Source organism: Boleophthalmus pectinirostris, unplaced genomic scaffold (assembly GCF_026225935.1).
Source record: "Boleophthalmus pectinirostris isolate CB_2022bp ecotype Guang Dong unplaced genomic scaffold, ASM2622593v1 HiC_scaffold_12, whole genome shotgun sequence".
In the NCBI taxonomy this organism is placed as follows: Eukaryota; Metazoa; Chordata; class Actinopteri; order Gobiiformes; family Gobiidae; genus Boleophthalmus; species Boleophthalmus pectinirostris.
Window position 1 is genome coordinate 9921095 of NW_026571018.1, and position 19263 is coordinate 9940357.

Here is a 19263-nt window from a genome sequence, read left to right on the forward strand (position 1 = left end):
AAATGTAGTGAAGTAGAAAGTACAGATACCTGCTCTCAAATGTAGTGAAGTAAAAGTAAAAAATATAGACTGTAAAATGCACTTAAGTTAAGTACAGATACCTCAAATTTTTACTTCATACTTTTACTTTATGTTTACGTTATGTTCCACCAGTGGGTTAAAGAAGCGCTATGTAACTTTTCTGGTTGGAGGACAGCTACCTGCTCATCTCCATGGAGATATTAGTGCTTTGAATGGAGATAGAAAAGTGTAATGCTACTCAGTGGAACATTTCAGGCAAAGCAATAATGTTCAGGAGGCGTCATAATCTCATTTCTTGTTCTTTTTTTTTCAGATAAATTGCCGTGTGAACCTTTTCACGCTCATGGATTTACAACATGGATTTTCTCCGTCAATTTTATGTGAAGACGACAACAACGAAACGTCTGTTTTTTTGTACGAAATCTGAGGAAGAATTTATTTACAGTTTGACAAACAACTGAGAACTTTGGAGAACTTTAACTTAAAGGGAAATTACCTCATTCAAAACCAGGACACGATAAAGAAATGCACCAGCAGACTTAAGTTGGATTTCGGTGTCTCCTGGTGGTTTTTCCAGGGAGGGCCTTCAGGATGGTGATGTCCCAGGGCACGTACACGTTCCTGGCTTGTTTTGCAGGGTTCTGGCTCATCTGGGCGGCCGTGGTCCTCTTCTGCTGCTTCTGTAGTTTCCTCCAAAGACGGTTAAAGAAACACAGAGAGGAGAGACTGAGGGAGGCGGAGTCCGTGTCCTGCCACGCCCCTGGACACGCCGGCTCCAACGCCCCGCCCGCCGCACCTCCCGCCGCTCACCCCAGGGAAAACACACAGCTCGGCTCTTCCCAGCTCTGCCCCCTGCAGGCTGTGAGCAGTACTACACCGCTACAGATCCCACACCCACTGCCTCAGGCCAACTGGGTCACCATGCCACCAGGTATTAACTTTACATTTATTTAAAATGAATTAACACAATTGCTTAAGTGTCAATAAACACATACACCTGAAGGAGTAAAAAAAAAAAATTATATAAATATATATATATATATATATATATATATATATATATATATATATATATATATATAAACATAAGTGTAGAGAAGGGCCCTCGACTCATGGTCAATAGCGAGACTTTCACGTAGATACATTTTAAAGAGATACACCACCTTTAAAACATCACGGAACACTAATTCCAGGCCATTTCACTAATTTAGGTCTGTCACAAAGCAGTAAGATTATACAGTTTTAGAAATACTTGAATTTCCAGTAAAAAGTACGGTCTGTGTTTACTTTGGCCATCTGCAAAGACTCCTAAAGACCAACAAAAATTGGTCTCAGGGCCAGATAATTTAGACACCCCTGGTCTAACACTTCAAACTCCACCTTTTACCTGGATGTTATCAGGGCAGTCTTACATGATGTCACATAATACTTGAAATTACAGTTGCCTCTGGAGGCAGCACATGCTCCATTTTTGACTGTTTTTCAGAGCAAAGCTGCAGATTTATCCAGTTTCCAATGAAATTGTTAAAAAGTTTACAAAGACAAAACTATTTAAACCTATGAACAGTTTAGTAGCAAAAACAGTTGAGTTAGTGTTTCATTTCAAGATAAAGTGCATATGACAGGTGAGACAACCCTTTTATGACAGGTGAGACAACCCTTTTATGACAGGTGAGACAACCCTTTTATGACAGGTGAGACAACCCTTTTATGACAGGTGAGACAACCCTTTTATGACAGGTGACAACCCTTTTATGACAGGTGAGACAACCCTTTTATGACAGGTGCGACAACACTTTTATGACAGGTGCGACAACCCTTTTATGACAGGTGAGAGTAGATTTATGCAGTGCTCTAGAGTTATTCTTCACATAAACACCACATGACAAGCTTCCTAATTATTCACCTCAATGAGTTTATTAAAGTTTTTCACAAGTACGGAGTTTTACCACCACGGTAATACTACTACTACTAACTACTAACATGCTAACAGTGCACTTCCTGATCATAGGACTGTAAAACTGTATAAATATTTGACCCAAAGAGCTGCCCATAGAGGAAATGCCAGCGTGTCGCGTGTTTCACCTGCGTCCATGTGGTAGTCTGAGCATCAGTGGGCGTCATGGCGACAGGGCATCTGGTTGTCATGGAGGCGGCTGGAGGCAGAGGCGGTTTCCCAGGGGATAAAGCTGATGCAGCAGAAACACTGTAGTCGTATATTATACAGAGGATGAGCCTGTTCAGTTTTATGTGTTTATTCTTTAAAGGGACAGTGTGTTTTATCTGTGTCCCTGATACGAGACAAACATGTTCAAATACAACTTAAAACTCACAAGAGTCCAGACCTTTAAATATATATATTTTTTATTTCACCATTGAATGTTTTAATATGAAAATACACACATCAGATATCTTACTTTGTTGTATTTTACCCACTATTGCTGTAAAAATATAAAAGAATTCCTGAATGCCATGTTATTTTCTGCAGTTAAAACCTGTTCAGGATTACAGAAAGGTTAGGCCGTGTTCAGAGACACAGAGACAGATTTATGAGTCCTGTCTGAGTCTGGTCTTGGTCCAGGTCCAAGTCCAGGTCTTCAGACTGATGAAGTGCTGATGTCTCCCGCTTGGAGCATTCAAGGCCCCAGCACACAGACGCCACCGAGGGGCACAGGCCTGCGCCCAAACAAAGACATTTTCTCTGTCACAAACACACAGCCTGGAGACTGACTCTGAATCACTCTGAGCTCAAATCTTAGATCAGTCTCATGTATCTGTACGTTCTTTATGTTCTACATGGATGTGTATGGTGGAATGTTCAGCGGTTACCATGGAGACACAATGTTCTCAGTGGTCAATGTGACGCTGGTGACATCAGAACATTCTATACTATCTATCTATTCATCACATGATTCAAAATGTTTTTTTTTTACATAAAAAAAAACAAAAAACAAAAGAGAGACACATGCAAATGGTGCTAAGTGTTTATTGGTTAAAGCCTGGTCATGTCGGCTCAGCACCTGCGACGGTGAACCAGGCGAACGACCCTGCGCCCCTGATGCCTCCTTCTGTGGCGGCGTTTGGGGGCGGGGTCAGAGCGGGCCAATCGTCTGCGAGCGCGGTGAGCCATAATGACCAGTGACAAGATGATGTTATCAGGGACCGCCCACTTTCTACCGTGATGTCACAGCAGAGCACACCCAAGTTTGAAAACTTTATTTAAAAAAGCAGACGCACGACCAGACATGAGCTGCTGATCCTGTCATGCAGCGGCACAGGCGTTTTACAGCTACAGTGTGCACTGTATGAATCACAACTATAAAACAATGCAGCAGAATTTTAGGTTTAGAAACTTTTTTTATTTATTTATTTTTTGACTGAAAATACAGATCTCATAATCATTATTTTCCACAGCTTGTTAATTTTTTGTAGTGTTATGGAAAATGTAAATGGGAGATGACCTCAGTAGAAGGAATGAGTGGGATTTTTTTTATTGTTATATCACTCAGTTTGAAGTATTTTTGCATTTTTAATTCACAAACTGCCCAACACTTTTTTTAAATGACTAAGACTGCAGCTGAAGCAGCTTCACAGTTTCAGATTTTGCTGCAGAATTTCTTGGTCGTGTTTTGTTCTGCAGCCACAGAAAAACATCTACAACACGAACAGCCTCCACATTTCTCCAGCCCCTCTCGTCTTTATCGCTCCGACCCTCACAAGAGCAGATGCGTAACCGTTTCCATGACAACAAGTGTATTATTGTTGAGTTTTTTACAATTTTTTTTATTTTTTTTTTCTTGAATGATGCTTGAATCAGCGCTGCCCCCGAGATTAAGAGTATTTATAAATGTGCCACAAATGTGTCCAAGACAGGAGCAGACAGGAGCAAACAAGAGCCGACAGGAGCAGACAGGAGCCGACAGTGGCAGACAGCAGCAGACAGCAGCAGACTGGAGCTGACAGGAGCAGAGTCAGAGGTGACAGGAGCTGACAGGAGCAGACAGGAGCAGAGCCAAAGAAGCAGACAAGAGTTGACAGGAGCAGAGCCAGAGGAGCTGACAGGAGCAGAGCCAGAGGAGCTGACAGGAGCAGAGCTGACAGGAGCAGAGTGAGCAGGAGCAGAGCTGACAGGAGCAGAGCAGAGGAGCAGGAGCTGACAGGAGCAGAGCAGAGTGACAGGAGCAGAGTGACAGGAGCAGGAGCAGAGAGCAGAGCAGAGGAGCAGAGGAGCAGAGTGACAGGAGCTGACAGGAGCAGACAGACAGGAGCAGAGAGCAGGAGCAGAGACAGGTGACAGGAGCAGAGCAGAGCAGGAGCAGAGCAGAGTTGACAGGAGCAGAGTGACAGGAGCAGACAGGAGCAGGAGCAGAGTGACAGGAGCAGGAGCAGGAGCAGGAGCAGGAGCTGACAGGAGCTGACAGGAGCAGAGCAGAGAGCTGACAGGAGCAGAGCTGACAGGAGCAGTGACAGGAGCAGAGCAGAGCAGAGTGACAGGAGCAGAGTTGACAGGAGCAGAGTCAGAGGAGAGTTGACAGGAGCAGAGTGACAGGAGCAGAGTTGACAGGAGCAGAGTTGACAGGAGCAGTGACAGGAGCAGAGTCAGGAGACAGGAGCAGTGACAGGAGCAGACAGGAGCTTGACAGGAGCATTGACAGGAGCAGAAGGAGTCAGGAGCTGACAGGAGCAGAGTCAGGTTGACAGGAGCAGAGTCAGAGGAGCTTTGACAGGAGCTTGACAGGAGCTCAGGAGCTCAGAAGTCCTGGTTCAGCACTTGGACCAGACCCAGAGCTGCTCAAGCTGTTAGTCTAATAATACCCCACAGCACCAGCAGTATTTAGACATAATTACACTCTTTCAAATTACAGCTAATGTGCGCGTAAAAAATACCACCTGTACTTTTCTTTTATTTAGATTTTTTATTTCGATTTACATAATTAAAGGTCCTCTACGTGATTTTTTCCCCATGGATTTAAGCAAAATGTCTGTTGCGCGAGTACAGTAAACATTCGTACAGTGATCCCCCATCGCTGGAGGTTGGAGGATTGACTCCAGCTCAACCCAAATTCTGTCGTTGTGTCCTTAGGCAAGATATTTATGAAGACTATTATGGATTATGTCTTTTAAAGGAACAGTTTGTAGGATTTACATTTTAAATTCCATAAAATTGGCCTATCTGTGTCCCCCGTACGAGGTGGACATGCTCAAACCAAAACATAGCTCTTAAAAAATACCACCTGTACTTTTATTTTATTTAATTTTATTTTTATTTACTTTAAATACTGTAAAATACCAAATAATAGCCGGGGCGTTTATTTGTTTCAATCACTTAACAGACCAGGCCTTTATTTGAGACCAAGCGGCAATTTGGGGTAAGTGATTAATTCCTTCCTTACAAAAATCTTGCTCAACCAAACTGGGAAAATATGGAACTCAAATTCTTTTAACCAGTATGATTGTAATTGACAGTTTTTACAGTGATCTGGTGACTACTTTGCCTTTACCTTGTGGACATGATTCCTGCTGCCTCGTCTCTTTGCCACAACTTTCCTCTTACGCCACAGCAACTACGATGACATTGCTGCTTCCTCCGAATTGCCAAACTGAAGTAAGACCGTTCGATTATTTTTCGACTCCCACTCACACCTCGGATTTGACGTCACGTCCGAGCTTGAAGCGTATTATTATGTTTCGCGTGTCGCACTTTGTGGATTATGATTATGACTATTCCCTAATTTTATGAAAACGCTGCCACAATTAATTTATTTTTTGAAATTTGCACTTCATTTTATGTCATGATTTCTTTTCTGTTACAACCTTAGGGACGTTAACCCTCTCCACGTGCAGGTGTTGCAGATTGGCAACAGCTAAATGCCATTTACCTACTTACTCCAAATCCATATTTTATGAGCTTTTTTTACTCAGGATCCATGCTGATAAACGTGGACGATGCAGACTGTGCAAGAAGGGCTACACACAAACGGCCTGCCAGAAGTGCAAAGTACTTTTGTTGTTTACAAAGGATAGAAATTGTTTCTTGGAGCACCACACGAAAAAGTGATGTTATTCTGCCACTGCAAAGCTGTTACACTGTGCTTTATGTTTTCATTCTTATGAAAAGTGGTTTACACATAAAGTTAGTGTTCATATCATTTTCAGTCTTCAGTATTAATTTACCACACCGGACCAATGCTGCAAATCTGCAACATCCCAGAACACATTGGATGTGAAGGTCTCTCTCAAAAAAAAAGTCAGGATTGTATATTACTACCCCATATGATCATTTTCCCCAAATATCAGACTTTTTCCTGTTACTAAAATTTTATTTGAGCCTGAGAGGGTTAACTCCCGTTAAATCAAGTATTTGTTCAATATTGGCCTCACCACAACACCGACTACCAAACACGCATGCAGTGATACAAACGTGGTAAGATATTGCAGTGATACGAGTGACTGAAATGATCATTTAAACCACCAAAGTGTCGAAACTAGGGATGTAACAATAACCGAAATATCGTGATATCGTATCGTCAAAGTTCATCATCACAATAATATCGTGGACCATCGCAATATATCGAATTACAAGTCTTTTTGCTTCAATTAAGAGTTATGGTGCAGAAATAGCTAAAAAAAAAAAAAAGACAGAGGGAACTACATAGACCATGATCCTTTGCTCCATTTTAATGTAGACTACATGAAGAAAAAACAGTTCTAAACACTTTTGAGTCTTAGTTCTTTGGATTAAGTCTTGTCAAGAGGAAAAAGTAACATATTAACAGTTTTGTTTGTCTGTCTGATGTATATCGTGAAAATATCGTACTGAGAGATTTCGATATTGTTACATCCTTAATCGTGAGTTTTCCCACGATATCGCAATAAATATCATACAGTGAGATTCATACCGTGACAATATTGCATCGTGAGACTTGGATATCGTTACAGCCCCTAGTCCAAACACGATGAAAACAGTTCATATTTACACGTCACAGTGGACACAGCCATCTTTGATTCTGACTCGGAATCCTTGCTTGGTCTACTTTTTCCGCCACCGAGGTCCGAGTCGCGCCATCCCAGGAAAAGGCGTGTGTCATGCGTGTCACTAGGCAACTTCCTCGGAAAACCGATTCAGAAGGATATTCGAACGAAGGGATATTACCAAAACTCCTAAAAACTGATTCCATTTCCTGCCTGCTGTGTTGCGCCGTCTTTCTTTTTTACGTCACTTCGAAATAATTTTACAGCAACGTCATCTGTTCCGCCACTTTTTCAGTGAAGGTGAGGGAAAAAAACTTCGCTCTGATCTCTGAATGTTGTTTTAAACTAATTCAGTGAATAATAAATGCACGTAATGATGTCAGAAGTGTAATCCAGAACCTTCTGACTGAGAAGAAGAGACAGTAACACAGGGGCCGCATCTCATTTCTCTTTCCTTGCTTCCTTCTCCTTGATTCCTCTCCTCGATTCTCCGCTTTTCAGCTGTCAATCAAACATGTCAGATTAAGTGTTGTCCCATAGAAAACCGCAGAAGGAAGGAGTAAACATGAGGGAGGCTTCAGGAGGCAGACGTCAGATCAACGAATCAAACTTTTTTGGTTTCAGCGAGGAGTTTAGATCCTCCTGTTTGGAAGCGAGGAAAGAGAAATGAGATGCGGTTCAGTCCTGAGTTTTCACTTCAGTAATTGTAGTTTGACATTTGAATGTGCTTTTCTTTGTAGGGGTCTGTTTTGGTGATTCATTTCTTTGTAAACGGCATCTGCGTTTGTTGGATAAATATTGAGGCTGAGTCAGATCTGTGAAAATCGGCAAAAAGAGCAAAAGTCTGAGAGACAAGACACGACACGACTTTCCTACACGAGACTTCACTGATATGAGACAGGACAGGAGCAGGCAGGGACAAATGTATGACTTTTAAAGGAACAGTTTGTAGGATTTTGATTTTAAATGACAAAAAATGAATCTATTTGTGTTTGCAGGAACGAGGTGGATCTTCAAACCAAATGTAGCTCTTACTCATGATCACTGGAATGACAAAACACTAGACTCAGTGCCAGAGCAGCCTCCACATTCCTTTCCTTTTAAAGTAGCATTGTGTAACTTTTCTGGTGGAGGGTCCGTCAAATGTTTGTCTCCATGGAAATGTTATGGTTTTGTTTGGAATGTTTCATGGCAGAGTCCTGCACGGGTCCATTTTGGAGACCCGCGCCTGTGCAGTACAGCATCACACCCGCCCGTTAACCCGTGAGTATTTCAAAGTTAAATCTGCACCTGCCTGGACCCGTTAATGTTCCACCCGTTACCCGCCCGTGCCCGTGATAAATCGGGATCAGCCCATTAGTCTGACAGTCCAATAGTCCAGGACTAAACCAGGACTGAACCTTTGCCGTGTCATTAGGTCATTATAAATATATACACGCCGCAAATGGCAGAGCTGATCACCAGGACTGGACCAGAACTGAACCAGGACTAAACAAGGTCTAAACCAGGACTGAACAAGGTCTAAACCAGGACTGAACCTACGTCGTGTCATTAGCTGATTATAAATACATAGACGCCGCAGAGCCAATTGCCAGGACTGAACCAGGACTACACCAGGACTGGACCAGGACTGAAACAGGACTAAATCAGGTCTAAACCAGTGTTATTAGCATAAATATATACACACTGCAACTGCCGAGCCGATCACCAGGACTACACCAAGACTGGATCAGGTCTAAACCAGGACTAAACCAGGACTGGACCAGGACTGAACCAGGACTGAACAAGGTCTGAACAAGGTCTAAACCAGGACTGAACCTACGTCATGTCATTAGCTGATTATAAATACATTGACGCCGCAGAGCAGATCGCCAGGACTAGACCAGGACTAGACCAGGACTACACCAGGACTGAACCAGGACTAAATCAGGTCTAAACCAGTGTTATTAGCATAAATATATATACACCGCAACTGCCGAGCTGATCACCAGGACTACACCAAGACTGGATTAGGTCTAAACCAGGACTGGACCAGGACTGAACCAGGACAAAACCAGGTCTAAACCAGGACTGAACCAGGTCTAAACCAGGACTATACCAGGAGCACAGCCATCCAGCCGATTGCCTCCGCTGATGGTTTTATGTAATAAATACATTAAAATCTCTCTCAGCCTGGTCCATCGTTACGGGAAATGACCGGGAAATGGCACTTGTTTCCAGGGAGATGGACGACCTTGATGTGCTTCAGATATTTTTCTCCAGTTCGTTGTTCATTTGATTCACCTGACCCACCCGTAAAATTCCAAAACATTAAAACCCGCCCGATTCAGCAACTATTTGCACGTACCTGTCCCAGTGCAGGACTCTGTTTCACAGTATGGCATTAAACCTTTCTTCTTCTATCTTCATGGAGACCAAACTGGATCAAGTTACAGATCAGATCTGTGGAGAGGCGACCCCGCTCACAGTCAGAATGCCTGTTTTTGTAGGTATTTTTGAGCTATAAAATCATCTGGGTCCGGTCAAACAGTAACGGAGGGAAACAGGGGCAGATTTTTGACATTCAAATGTCTCTTATTCAGAAACTAGAGGAACTATTGAAATAAGTAAAGTATCAGAATGTAGGAAAGAGTTACACTCCAACAGGGTAAAGTTAAACCTGTGATATTCTTTCAAGTTGTTGACAAAAAATTTAAAAAACTCATGTCGGTAACAGAGGGAATGAAATATGCAGCACTTTTTGGGCAATAAATCCAAACAGTGATAACTAGTGGTTCTCACTTACATATCCTTAACAAACTGGTTTGAATATTTGCTTCATATAGTTTTCTACCATATGGTACAAGATTAGGTTGAAAAACCTCTTACTTTTTGAGTAATGAGATTTTTTATTAAGAAAGGTCATGGTAACGGAGGGAAAAGTAACGGAGGGAAAATTGTGCAACCAAGTAGAAGGTGCATGATTTTACATAATTTGTCAGCTTTTTTCTTCCAAATACTTTAATATTACTTCAAAATGAAAGGAAACTATTTCTATAAAATATGTCAGTCCTTCCAAGCAAATTTTTATCATTTTAAATCCATCCATCCATCCATTTTTGTCCACTTATCCGGGGCCGGGTCGCGGGGGCAGCAGCCTAAGCAGGGACTCCCAGATTTCCTTCACCCTTTTTTTTTTTTTAATCATATACCGTCATCAACAGTTCAAAGATGGAATAACACAAGATATGATGAAATACATCCATTTATTTACATGATTTGCAGGTCTTTGAAATTTGGGAAATAATTTTTGTTCCATGTTTCATACATGGTCTGTTTAAAACATATGTAACTTTAGAACCACAAATGGTACAGAAAAAGGTGAACAGTTTCATAAACTAGAGTACATATGTATCTGTTCAATACATTTTTATATCAGATGCATTAACTTGAATTTTTGGCCTTGCTGTTTACTTCTGCTTGACCGGGCCCAGATGTAATATAGAGCTGTTTAAAGTTACACTGTGGAACATTCAAGGCAGAACAATGACATATCCATAGTAACAAGCAGGTGATGGACCCTTGAGCAGAAAAGTTACACAATGCACCTTTAAGTCCCGTGTCCACTGCACTTTTTTATTTTCTTTTGTAAGTCACATTACACAACGAGAGGATTTTAAAAGGTTTGACGGTACAAAGGTTTGAGTGAATATCGGGCCAGCGCTGCTTGTTGGAGCTGTTTTCTCATGAAATGGAGTAAATTAAAAAGAGTTTGAGCCAAGTTAGAAATTGTGTGACTTCAGAATTGCGTGGTTTGGCATGTCTGAAACTCCAAACACTCTGTTTAATTAAATGGAAAACACAACTTCTCCTTTTACGACGTTTCCCGGTGATGTTTATTTTAAGCACATCTCTTCAGACTCATATTTGCGCTTTCACAGATGTTTCATGGTCTTAACCCACAAAGGTCAACACAAACTGATGTTAAAATACAACAGGAGGTGACGGCATGGCAATACAGCTGTGGTACTCACACTTCTGTAGCAGATAATACTCCCTACAACAACGCGAACAACTAGAAATCCTGCCATTCTGATTGTGATCTGACCTGTACTTGGTCTGGTTTGGTTTCCATGAAGATAGAAAGGTTTAATGCCGTACTGCGAAACATTCCAGGCAAAGCAATGACATCTCCATGGAGAAAAGCATTTGACAGACCCTCCACCAGAAAAGTTACACAATGTAGCTTTAAGAAGTGAATGAATAATCGACACATGTGAAGATAAAACTGTGTCACTCAAATAAAATCGTAGAAATACAATATTTTTCGGACTATAAGTCGCTCCAGAGTATAGGTCACACCAGCCAAAAAATGCGTAATGAAGAAGAAAAAAACATGTAAGTCGCACCGAACTATAAGTCGCACTTTTTGGGGGAAATTTCTTTCATAAAATCAGAGACTAGGAACTGACATTTCAACAGCAGGCTGTTAATGTAAAATATGAACAGTTATTCAGATAAACAGACTGCCCTACAAAGTCAGAACACCGTACATACATAATGTTTGGTCAAAAATGAGTTAATGTCATTTTGTTGGATATTTGAGACCTCCTTTATCATGTGAATAAATATCATGAGCCAATTTGATTGTTTTAATGAGAAAATAAAGGGCTATGACAACTGTAACATCCAAAACCACACGAGAAACCACGACAGAACAGTGTCACAGTTATTTTTCTCAATTTCACACTCTGGTGAGTTAAGGTCTTTGTAGGGCAGTACAGCATAAACAACAGAACAAAACAAGTTTACCAAACTCTCCATCTCTCTCCAAATCACAAAATCCATTCAATTCTTCATCCTCTGTGTCACTTCTGAGTAACTCCGTGACCTCTGGAGGTAAAAAGAGCGCTGTTTCCTCTTCTGTGTCGCTGTCGTCAGACTCAGCATCAGTTCCAGTTAGAATTATTCGGGCCTTTCTGAATCCTGACAGGATGGATTCAGTGTCACTGAAGTCCAGGCTTTGTCGATTCATCCAGTGACTTCCAGTAAAGTTTCATGGTTCATCCTCCCGGTGTCACAAGTTTCTCGCTCACTCCAAATTTTCTTTCTGCTGCTCGATTACCATTTTCAGCTGCATATTTCACTACTTGCAGCTTGTAATCTGCAAAATATGATTTTCTTTTTGGGGGCATTTGTGTTCAGTCTTCTCAGTCGTCTTTATAAGTATGTTTAAAGTTTGTAATGTTGCGATCGACTGAGATGATTCAGACAGGACAGAGGCTCTTTCTGCAGGAGACATGTGCAGTAGAGTGAAGTGACAGTGGTACAGGAGTAACAGGAGCAGCAGAAACTGACACACAAGACTAGAGCATCTCATGGCTTCAGTGTGAAAATTTAAATAAAAAAGTCGCAAGACCACCCAAACCATGAAAAAAAAGTGCAACTTATAGTCCGAAAAATACAGCATTCACTTTTCTTACTGTGATTTGTTGTTTTTTTCAGACTCAGACGTGTTTGGGAAACCTCCGTGTTACGAAGAGGCTGTTCTGATGGAAGACCCTCCTCCTCCGTACAGCGAAGTGTTAGCTGACCCCCGGGGCGGGACTTATCTCAAACCAGGTGTCCTCCGCCCCGCCCCCTTCTACGCCCCGCCCCCTGCCACGCCCCCCTGCGCTGTCCCGCCCCCTGCCCTGTCCCATGCCCCACCCCCTGCCCCCTCCCTTGCTCCATCCCCGCCCCATAACCCCTGTCCCACACCTTGCTCTGTCCCCGCCCCTTGCCACGCCCTCGCCCCCTGCTCTGCCCCCGCCCCCTGCCCTGTCCCGTGCCCCTCCCTCGCCCCCTCTTCCGCCCCCTGCCCTGTCCCATGCCCCGCCCTCACCCCCTCCCCTGCCCCCGCCCCACTCTGCGTCCCAAACTACCCCATGTACTCAGACACCAAGCCGCCGACCGTCTTCTCCGAGCGCGGCTACTCCTCCCTGATCCGGCTGCCCTCCTCGCAGCGCTGGGACTCTTTGGGGCACCTTTTATCCAACATGGACCTGAACCACAACCACCTGACGCCCCCCAGTGTCCGCTCTCTGCACAGCACTGCGGGCGCGATGGCGACGATGCCCAGGAGGGACCCACGGACGCCCCACGAGCTCAGACTGCAGGCCGGGTACAACTCTTTGCAAGGACGGAGCAGCCAGAGGAGCCACCGGACGCTCCACAGGGTCAGGGGCCTCGAGCAGAACTGCGGCCTGCCCACGGTGCTCCCTCTGCTGGGGAGGAGCACCGCCGTGTAGCCCCCCGACCTGGAGCACCCGGAACATGACTGGAGCTATGAAAATATCGACATTAAAGGGCCTGTGTTATGCAGTTTTATGATCTGTGTCAGAGTCCTGCACAGGTCCATAATTGGAGACCTGCCCGCACCCGCCCGCACCCGCCCTCACCCGCCCGCACCCACACAGTACAGCACCACACCCACCTGTTAACCTGTGATTATATCAAAGTTAAATCTGCACTCGGCCGGACCTGTTAACATTCCACCTGTTACCCGCCCACGCCCGTGATAAATCGGGGTCAGTCCATTAGTCCCACAGCCCAATAGTCCAGGACTGAATCAGGACTAAACCAGGTCTAAACCAGGACTAAACCAGGTCTAAACCAGGACTAAACCAGGTCTAAACCAGGACAAAACCACTGTCATTAGCATAAATATATACACGTCGTAACCGCACCACCAATCCCCAGGACTACACCAGGACTGAACCAGGATTAAACCAGGACTAAACCAGGACTAAACCAGGTCTAAAATAGCTCTAAACCAGGACTTAACCAGGACTGAACCGGGACTTAAGCAAGACTGAACCAGGACTGGACCAGGTCTAAATCAGGACTTAACTAGGACTTAACCAGGACTAAACCAGGTCTAAACCAGAACTGAACCTACGCCGTGTCATTAGCGAATTATAAATATATACACGCTGCAAACCGCACAGCTGATTGCCAGGACTACATCTGGACTATGCCTTGGTTGGACCAGGACTAAACAGGTCCAAACCAAGACTGAACCAGGACTAAACCAGGACTAAGCCAGGACTAAGCCAGGACTTAACGAGGTCTAAACCAGAAATGAAACAGAACTAAACCAGGACTGAACCTACGCTGTGTCATTAGAAGATTATAAATATATAGACGCCGCAACCGCCAAGCCGATCGCCAGGACTAAACCAGGACTAAACCAGGACTAAACCAGGACTAAACCAGGACTAAACCAGGACTAACCAGGACTAAACCAGTGTCATTATCATAAATACATACACACCGCAAACTGCAGAGCCAAACACCAGGACTGAACCAGGACTAAACCAGGAGCGCAGTCGCTGAACCAATCACCTCTGCTGATGGTTTTATGTAATAAATAAATAATCGTTCTGGGAAATTGCACTTGTTTCCAGGGCAACGGACGTACTGGACACACGTCAAGTACTTTTCTCCCGTTCGTCGTTCGTTTGATTCACCCGACCCGCCCGTGTGTAATTACAAACCCGCCCACATACCCGCCCGGAAAACTCCAGAACGTTAAAACCCACTCGGTGCAGGACTCTGATCTATGTTATGACGTCGTTTCCTTATCACAAACAGACCTGGAGTTGTGTTTTGTTTCCACCTTGTGATGTCATAAGGTGTTTTCATACTTCATACAGCTTCATGACATCACAAGGTGGCTCAGACTATTTTGAGCTTTGGAGATGTAGACAGATTTATAATAAAAAAATTACTCAAACATGTGTGAATGAAACAAAACACAACTGCAGATTTGTTTTCGAGGAGGTAACAATATTATAACACGACTTGAAGCTCACAAGAATCAATTTTGTGTAATATCGGCCCTTTAAGGATGCAAACATGAGCCGTTATCGAGATTTTCAAAGGAAACATAAGCACATTTTTGTTCCACAGAGACTCACCTTTGCTGGGGAGGAGTGCTGCTGTGAACCCCCTGAATCTTGAACTTTAACTCAGCGCAAAAGATCGATTTTTAGTGAAAACAAATCAATAGACTTCTGGAGTTCCTGACCAAGAATGATATTAGCCATGTTTTTAACACTCAGATATATTTTTTAGTATTTTACGCAGTAGGAGTATTTCTATAGAGTATGTATATGAGAGAATCAAATGGGCAGTGTTTGCACATTTTTAAAGAATTTACATTTCAACTGGAGTTTGAATTTTCTTTTGGCTTCCACGTTTATTTGTCAGTGAACATTAAAGGAGACATATTCTGGAAATTCAAATCTTATAATCAGTCTAATAATCCCTCATGTCTCAAGAGTGGTCCGAGGTAGAAAAAGGGCAATTTTTAAAAACTTTTCTATAATTAACGGATCAAGTAGAGATGCTAACTTGGGCAACACCAGGAGGACTACAGGACAGAGGGGGCGGAGTCTGGAGGTGTAGGGAGCAGTGTGATTGGCCCGACAGGTCTCCACGCTTCAGACTCCGTCCCTGCAGACAGGTGTTTGTATCAGAAACACGTGTCACCTGTCTGTAACCAGGACCTTTGTTCCCATTACCCTGCGTTCGATTATCTTCCGACTCCCACTTGGACCTCGGGTTTAATATCACGTCAGAGCTTGAAGCGTATTATTATGTTTCGTGTGTCGGGCTACGTGGATTATGATTATAACTATTCCCTCATCTTATGAAAACGCTGCCACTTGAATTAATTAGATTTTTAAAATTTGCACTTTATTTCATGTTATGATTTCTCTTCCATTACAACCTTAGGGACATTAATGCCCATTAAATCAAGTATTTGTTCAATACCGGCCTCACCACAGCATCGACTACCAAACCCACAGACAACGACACGGAGGATTAAAACTGTCATTTAAACCACCAAAGTGTCCAAACACAATGAAAACAGTTCATATTTACACGTCACAGTTGGCATAACCATCGTGGCTTCTGAATCCTTCCTCTGTGTATTTTTTCAGCCACCGGGGTCTGAGTCGCGCCATCCCAGAAAAAGGGGCGTGTCGCTAGGTAACTTCCTCAGAAAACCGATTCAGAAGAATAATCAAATGCAGGGTTAGTTTCAGAACACCTGTCACCTGTCTGTGATCAGGGCAGGGCTGTGTAATATCACACGCAGAGTGAGCTTGCATCTCCACAAACCACAGAAATGTTGTTCCTTTGGCTAGAATCTTCCACAGAATGGTATAAAAAGTAGTTTAATAATAATAATCCTTTCAGTTTATATAGGGCTTTTTTAGACACTCAAAGTCACAGGTGAATTCTCACTCCACACTTGGTGGTAGTAAGTTTGTATTGTAGCCACAGCTGCCCTGGGACAGACTGACAGAAGTGAGTCTGCCCCATCTTCCCCTTCGACCACCACTGTGGCCCTTTGTACTTGAAACTGCAGTGGAGGCAGCACACACTCATTTAGGGCCAGAAAACTTAAAATTTTGTTTACATTAAAAAATGCCGACCATCACGGTAAAGCGAACAACAACTAGCATGCAACACCCATTTCCTGATGACCAGGCAATAAAACGGTTCATAATTAGATGCAGACTGGACACTGCAGATTTATTTTGACCTGAGAGCTGCTTATACAACATATCTGTATTGAGTTTAGACACGTTCCACTGAAAACATGGAAGAAAATCAGGTGCAAGTCTTTAAATGAACAATTTAAAACCGTGTATATGTCTCCTTTAAGGTAATGTTGGTCTTGAATAAAAGTCCTTTCTCTTCCAGGAAATCTTGGATGAAGCACTTTTGAATGTTCTTTTTCAGGTCAAACATTTTTGCACAAAGACGTTTCAAATGTTCACTTTTGTTTCTGGGGAAAATCAGTCATTTTGGGTCAAATAAGAAACAGAGATTTTTGGATGTTTTGTAGAAGTTTGGACAATCGAAACAGACTCTGATCATTGTACAGTTCTCAGTAGCCATATTTGATAATCAAGAAAATGTATTTCTGTTAAAATATCATGGATTGTTTTATATGAGCTTTGATATTGTTAAAAGAAAATAATGTCATTTTCACTGTAACTTTTTTTAATCTGCAAAAAGACTTTGTTGAACTGTAACGTTTTGTTTTAGATGACATTTTAAAAATCTATTTAAAGTAGCAGAGGAATAATACAAAATTATCATCATGATTTTTTTCTTTTTTAAATGTGAAAAACATGTTTAAAGCTCCACCTCGTAACTTTTTACAAAAAAAAAGGTACAGTATTTTTCAGACTATAAGTCTCTGGGGCTAAAAGTCACATCAGCCAAAAAATATATAATAAAGAAAAAAACATATGTAAGTCGCACAGGACAATAAGTTGCAGCTTTTTAGGGAAATTTATTTTATAAAATCAGAGACCAGGAACCAATACTTCATCTTAAAGTCAAGTTCTAGTAAAAACAATAAAACAGACTGTTAACGTCACATATGAACAGTTCTTCAGATAAACTATAACATAAACAACAGAACAGAACAAGTTTACCAAACTCTCCATCTCACTCCAAATCACAAAATCTTTGAATTCTTCATCCTCGGTGTCACTTCTGAGCAACTCCACAACCTTCGGAGGTAAACAGAGCGCCGCTTCCTCTTCTGTGTCACTGTCGTCAGACTCAGCATCAGTTCCAGTTAGAATTATTCTGGCTTTTCTGAATCCCGACAGGATGGTTTGGAGTCGCTGAAGTCAGAGCTTTGTCGATCCATCCAATGACACCCACTTGGTGTCACAAGTTTCTCGCTCACGCCAAACTTTTTTTCTGCTGCTCGATTATCGTTTTCGGCTCCATTTTTCGCTACTTGCAACTTGTAATCTGCAAAATATGATTTTCTTTTTGGGGGCATCTGTGTTCAGTCTTCTCAGTCGTTTTTATGTTTGTTTAAATTTTCAGTGGTACAGAAGTAATGTTGCGATCGACTGACATGATACAGACAGGACAGAGGCTCTTTCTGCAGGAGACATGTGCAGTAGAGCCATGGATCTATAATAAAAACGTGAAGTGACAGTGGTACAGGAGGAACAGGAGCAGCAGATACTGACACACAAGACTAGAGCCTCTCGCAGCTTCAGTGTGAAAATGTTAATATATAAGTGGCAGGAAACACCCAAACCATGAAAAAAGTTTGGACTTATAGTCTGAAAAATACAGTATGTTTTTATTATAAAAGAAAAACATGCATGTTACAGTGAGTGAGCTTGCATCTCCACAAACCTGAGCCTGAAGGAGGGCCTACTCCTGCTTGTTTCCATGGAAATGTTGTTCCTTTGGCTACAATATTCCACAGTATAGCATTAAAGTTGTTTCATAATAGTAACAATAATGCATTACATGTACATAGTGTTCTTTTGGACGCTTTACAGAGCATCTTATCAGACTCGGTGATGTTAAGATACTATTGTAGTCACAGCTGCCCTGGGACAGACTGACAGAAGTGAGGCTGCCAAACGTGTCAATGACTGGTGCCCCCTAGTGGTCTCACATCCAAATTTTGACCAGTTAAGCTTCAGAAATCCGACGAGAACAGGCTTTGACGAGGAGGTTTTCACTTTGTACTTCCATGGAATCAAACAGGTGACGTTCCAGCTCCAGAAAGTTACACGGTGTTGCTTTAAAAATCCTGCCCGTGACTTTTTAACTCACACATTTCAAAAGACACATAACAGTCTTAATAAAATACTCTGAATATTTTGACTTTTACGCCAAATCCTCAGCAGCAATTGACCAGGAAATGACTCAAAACACAAATCTAAAAGCTCCACGGTGTCTCATCTTCTACCTCTGCACATCAGCATCCCCCCCGGTGCCACGGCAACCTCTCATCCTCCCGTTTCCATGGCTCCCAGAACTGTCGGTCTCCCACAGCAACATCGCCTCCAAATGTTTTTATTTTTTATTTTTTCTCTTTTTTTTTCCCCACACACAGAGCATCAGTGCCGCTGTGAGGACGTGAATAGGGCTTGATTACAAGATGTTTTTAAAAATAGTGACTAGAAAACGTTCGACTCATGTCTCTCTCATGTTTGACCATCTCAGAGCCTTTTATATGACAAGAAAACAAGCCACAGTTTTAAATAAAGAACTTTTTTTTGGTCCAGAAGCTGTTTTGTCATGTTGTATTTCACTGTAAAGGGCGTTAGGGGGTGTGCAGAATTTGTATTTAAAGCGTAACATTTCGAGCGAAGACAAGCAGGTTACAGCACTACGCACAAGGAATTATTATATTTTTGAGCAACAGATACACCCGTAATGAATAAATGGATATGAATTTTTTTT

The 19263-nt window shown here is 42.5% G+C and overlaps 1 protein-coding gene across 1 annotated transcript; it reads left to right on the forward strand.

Moving 5' to 3' along the window:
- The first annotated feature begins 429 nt into the window (after positions 1 to 429).
- Positions 430 to 13296, forward strand: LOC110156436 (proline-rich protein 7). Its single transcript, XM_055148856.1, has 3 exons — positions 430 to 952; positions 12478 to 12650; positions 12918 to 13296. Exons 1-3 carry the CDS (start codon positions 613 to 615, stop codon positions 13260 to 13262), a joined length of 858 nt encoding a protein of 285 aa, XP_055004831.1. The 5' UTR covers positions 430 to 612; the 3' UTR covers positions 13263 to 13296.
- Positions 13297 to 19263: the final 5967 nt, after the last annotated feature.

Coding starts and splice junctions, on each gene's coding strand:
- LOC110156436 (XM_055148856.1), top strand. CDS start 613: ATGGTGATGTCCCAGGGCACGTACACGTTCCTGGCTTGTTTTGCAGGG. Junction 953..12,477: donor CTGGGTCACCATGCCACCAG/GTATTAACTTTA, acceptor TGTTTTTTTCAG/ACTCAGACGTGTTTGGGAAA. Junction 12,651..12,917: donor CTGCCACGCCCCCCTGCGCT/GTCCCGCCCCCT, acceptor TCAGACACCAAG/CCGCCGACCGTCTTCTCCGA.